The sequence below is a fragment of the Aplysia californica genome, unplaced genomic scaffold, assembly GCF_000002075.1.
Source record: "Aplysia californica isolate F4 #8 unplaced genomic scaffold, AplCal3.0 scaffold00513, whole genome shotgun sequence".
Classification (NCBI taxonomy): Eukaryota; Metazoa; Mollusca; class Gastropoda; order Aplysiida; family Aplysiidae; genus Aplysia; species Aplysia californica.
In genome coordinates, this window is record NW_004797783.1 from 268,956 (window position 1) to 274,185 (window position 5,230).

At 39.1% G+C, this 5,230-nt stretch overlaps 1 protein-coding gene across 1 annotated transcript in view; it reads right to left on the bottom strand.

The window, feature by feature from the left end:
• LOC101852349 (C-C chemokine receptor 1-like protein 1) overlaps positions 1-4,642 on the bottom strand; it is a 78,923-nt gene extending 74,281 nt beyond the window's left edge. Inside the window, exon 1 of the mRNA XM_005106110.3 lies at positions 4,172-4,642. Within this exon, the coding sequence (XP_005106167.3) occupies positions 4,172-4,427 (256 nt within the window). The 5' untranslated portion in view covers positions 4,428-4,642. The remainder of the gene's footprint in view (positions 1-4,171) is intronic.
• Positions 4,643-5,230: the final 588 nt, after the last annotated feature.

Genomic DNA, 5,230 nt, shown 5'->3' on the forward strand with positions numbered 1-5,230 from the left:
ACTGCTTATTTCATTATGGAGAAACTTTCATTTACTTTGGGATAGAGTTGGGGGTGGTGGTTGGGGAGGGGGTAGAGGCTCAAGCCCATGAGCCCTTCACTACCCACCGCCACTGGTTGCGAGCGCCGTAAAACCCTCTACTAATAAAAAACCAAAAACCAAAATACACTAAGACTTATATAACAGAAGTGTTGATTATAAAACAAAAGTAAAAATAAACGAATGACGTTTTTATGATCATTTTGCTTGACATGTGTGGGTAGATCGTGATTTACCCTTCGAGTGAATTGTCAAGTTAAAATCACGATTTGTGTTCAAGGGATTGGTGGCAATTGGTAATTTCACACGGAGGATAAATAAATCATGGTCTACCACCATAACGCATTCACGAAGTCATTAATTTATACCATACTGATATCAGCTGGTCATAATATTGTGTCCTCACTCGGGAGTTTTGAATGGAAATGGAATTTCAAACCCCACCAGGATCAGAAATGCAAAAAAATAAAATAATGGATTCTTTCTGTTCTTAGTCACACTAATTAATCACAGAAGCTATTTGTATGTCTGTGTCTGTTAAGTAAACCTTTCATCTGTGTGGGCGGAGCGATCACGAGTAGGACGATCCTGCATGCTTAGTCTCTCTGGGTGTCAGAAAAACATCATCAAGGCCACTTAATTATTATATAATATAAATCGATCTAGATCTGGTATCCTTGTTGAGTACAAAACGAGGGAAAAAGTGCAGGTTTTTGTGTGGGTTTTTAAATTTCTTTTTGGCTTTTGTTTTTGCTCTCGTCTTGGCTATTTTTGGTTTGGTTTGTTTTGCTGTGTTTTTATTTCTACTTTTTGGCTGAATGAAACGTAGTTATATACTTCTCCACTGATTTTCAGAAATCTCTTTGGCCTGGTGTCGTTAGAATAGAGGCGATTTTGAGGGTTAACTTCCAAATAACAAACCAACAGGTCATGCAAAAGGGTTCATATAATACTTATTATATATATGTGTATATATATATATATTTTTTTTAATAAAAAAAAAAATAAAAAAATAAAGAGAGAGAGAGAGAGAGAGAGAGAGAGAGAGAGAGAGAGAGAGAGAGAGAGAGAGAGAGAGAGAGAGACAAACAGACAGACAGACGAACAGACATACAGATAGAGAGACCGGCAAACCGACCGACATACAGAGACAGAGAGACAGAAAGAGAGAGAGAGAAAGAGAGAGAGAGAGAGGGAGAGAGAGAGACAGAGAGAGAGAGAGAGACAGAGAGAGAGAGACAGAGACAGAGACAGAGATAGAGATAGAGAGACAGAGATGAGGAGGTAGTGAGCTTGAGAGAAAGAGAAAACAAACAAACAAAGAAACAATATGTACAGACCGACAGACACACTAGCAGGCAGGTGGAAAAAAGGCCTGTCTTTGAAAGAGAGCAGGAACAGAATCAGAAAGACCGCCCATTTCTTCTCAGAACGGCTCTATCCGAGAAGTCACATAGGAAACAAGCCTTTTGCAACACAATGGAATGTAATAGCAGCTATTGATTTCTTCGACAGCGCAGGAAATCACTTTCAAATGTGATTTCTCCAGCATCCTGACATTTTCTTAAAAAGAGAATAAAACCCTCCCCAAACCAACAAAAGCCTAGTCCTCACTTCCTGAATTCAACGCCATTTTGTGTTTTGTCGATAGCCCGAGTCGTAGTAGTTGTTACGTTTTTCAAAGTTTCCTTTATCGATGTCTCTTCAAAACGCCAATGGTTTCTAAATACGACCAAAAAAAAAAACACCCAAGAAAAACTAGCAAAATAAAACTCTAAAAACGAAAAAAAAGGAAAAAGTTATAACTTTTATTTCTTCCTTCAGGGAATTTTCATTGAAAAAATGAAGTCCTCATTTGGTCATTGTTGAGGTTTTAACCCCTCTTTCAAGCCTGTAAGGTTGTTGGGCAGAACCTCTGAATTTAACGCCCATCTCTGATAGGATAGAAAGCTTTAATAACCCCCCCCCCCCACCCTCAAATTCAGAAAATCCCGGAAGGGATTCGAACCACGGCCATTGTTGCTCGGTAGTCCAGCATGATGCCAACTGAGATATCGGCGCCTTAAAACCATGGCGTGTGGGTGCTTGGTGGGTGCTCTGATGTGGTTTGCTCCTTTTTTCCTATGCAAACATCTATCGTCTCTATCTCTCCTCCTTCTTTTTTATGTTTGTTACTCTCTTGTAACACCTCTAATCTTCGCCACTTATATCATCTTATTGTGTTGCAAGTGCCGTAGAACTCTTACTAAATATAAAAAAACAAAACATGGTGTGAACAGTACATTATGAAATAGAAATAATGCGTCCAAGTCACTTAATACGGAATATTATAGCTCAGGTGTAGACTTTAGCACATTTTGAGGTCTTATAAAATAAGAAATTATCTTCCAATTACTTTTTAGGTGTAAGAGATTTGAAACCACATCCGCTTTTTATTGTTTTTTTGTGCTCTTTTTTTTATTGCTCGCTTTGTTGAGGCAGTTATAATTGTGAAGCGACGCAGTGGAGTCAGGCACTCGTCAATTTTTGGGCATATGGAGTATATATGGTAACATCTTAAAGCTTGTAGATTTGTCTTGCATTCAGTGAAAAAATACCCATCTAACTTGAATAAAAGTTGAGATATTTGCACTTGCAGGAGGTGGGGTCGTCTGGTTTCAGGGGTAAAATTAGCGAGAAAATGGCCGCCAAAGTTAGGTCACTTCCATATCTTGAGAGTTCTTGGAAACTGAACATTTACAATTTTTGTTCCTTTAATCAACGTTTTAAGTGATTTACACAAAGAAATATCTTTTTAAATGGACATAAAAGGTGTTGAGCAAAAAAATCCACAACAACAACAACAACAACAACCCCCCCCCCCAAAAAGAAAACAACAACAACAAAAAAACCAAAACAAAAAAATTCGATAAAATTGCCAAACTGGAGGAAAAGTGACAGTTTCTTAGATTTCATTATTTTGACCAGCGCCTGATTTCACCTCGATGCCTCACATATCTGTAGGAACACGTTGTTTTTTGCAGTAATTCCTCCATCAACAACCTCCTACCGATGACCTTTACGTAAAACCATTTGGCCCCTGACTCATCAATCTGACTTTTCACTACTTGAGAATTGCAAAGTTGTATCTAGCTCTCACTGGCAAAAATGAAGGCAAACGAGACAGGGGTAGGCCCAGAACAACATACTAAGGGAACCTAAACAAATGGGTAACAGGGAAAGATCAGGGAAACGTAGCTTTTTTGAGAGCATCCGAGCAAAGGAATGAATGGAGAACCATGATCGCCGATGTCTGTCGCAGATCTGGCACTGGATGATGATGATCTGATATTTCTGTCCGCTTTGACTTACAAAGAACGGGAGGTCAGAAACCAATAAATGCCCAATCTACTCTAACAAAATCCTAAGACTATTCGAAGTTGTTTTCAAGATATAACAAAGAACTCTGTTCGAAAAAACTTGACAAGTTGTAAAACTTAATTTTTTTTAACGTCAAAATTTCTCCAAACTAGGTACTGAGGAGTAGATTGAACTTTGTAATGCTAGGTGGAGAGATTTGACATACTGTCGAAGACTCCACTGGAAAAACCACCTAAGTCACAATTTAGGAAAGTGGAAAAAACGGAAAGTCAGGGTTTGAAAGTGCACGTTATATAGTGAGTACAGCATTTCTTTGACCTTACTCATAGTAGAACTTAGCTGGGTTATTCGTGGGATTTTTATATAGTTTTGCGGGGGGAAAAAGTTCGATATCACATTATTCTAACAAAGTGGAGAAAATGAGAATTGAATGTTTGAAAGTCGATATATCTTATAATGAGTACAGCATTTCTCTGACCTTAATTATGATAAGACTTAGCTTGGTTATTTCTGGGATTTTTATATAATTTTGCGAACAAAAAAGTTCGTTATCACATTTTAAGAAAGTAGGGAAAACGGAAATGTAGACTTTGAAATTCCGTACCATAATATAATAAGTATAACATTTATTTTTGCCTTACTTATGATAAGACTTGACTGGTTAGGTTATTCGTGGGATTTTAAAGAGAGAGAGAGAGAGAGAGAGAGAGAGAGAGAGAGAGAGAGAGAGAGAGAAGACGGGAGAGTTCGACAACACACAATCCCCACTTACCCAACATAATGATGATAGGCTCTGCTATAGTCTGCATGGCAAGGATCCAGCGATAGGCGTCCGAGTCACGGGGGTCCCAAAGGTCATGGGTCATATCCATGTCGCTCCGATTAGCCAGATGGGAAGACAAGGACGAGGAAGGGGACGAAGATAACGATGGTGATGAGGACGATGAAGAGGCAGATGAGGAGGAGGATGTGAGGGAGGCCATTGGCAATGTCAAAGTGGAGCAGAGCCCTATAGTCGAGTTGTTCATCTTTGGAGGGAATGAGTATTAGAACTTGAGGTATATTTTATTGGTCCTCTGAGGCTGGCGTCTGCTCCTGGGTACACTTTTATATGTATATTATGTGTGAATTTTTTGTGAGTCGATTTTTGTTTCTGGCACCTCACTTGTTTTCCCAAACGCTCGTTTGTTGTTGTTGTTGTTGTTGTTGTTGTTGTTGTTGTTGTTGTTGTTGTCGTCGTCCTTGTTGTTGTTGTTGTTGTTGTTGTGTGTGTGGTAGCCTATCCGTTCGAAATGTTTGGAGCCCCGAAGAGCGTGCTCTTCGCCAGGGCCACCACCTCTCTTGTGTAACGGGTGAGGCAGTGTTATTGTTGTTGTTATCGTCGTTCCTGATATGTTGCTGTTGCTGTTGTTGCTGTTGCTGTTGTTGCTGTTGCTGCTGTTGTTGTTGTCGTTGTTGTTGTTGTTGTTGTTGTTGTTGTTGTTGTTGTTGTTGTTCTCGTCAACGTCCTTATTCGGTGGTCGTTGTTGTTGCCGTTGTATCTTTTGTTATCCTCGTTATCGTTGTCGTTGTTTATCTACTATTGTAGCCGTTGTTGTCCTCCTTGCTGTTGCTGTTGGTGTTTATGGTGTAGGTGTCGTTGTATTCGTTTTAAAGTCGTTGTTGTTGTTGTTGATTAGCTGCTGTTGTATGTTGGTCGGCTCTTGTCCTGGACTCTTTCACTGGACCTGATCAAGAAAAAAAGGCTGTTACGCTTTGTGAAAGAATAATAAAATATTTAAAAACTAGACTAAGTTGTAATGATTTTTATAATCATATTTTAGAACATAGA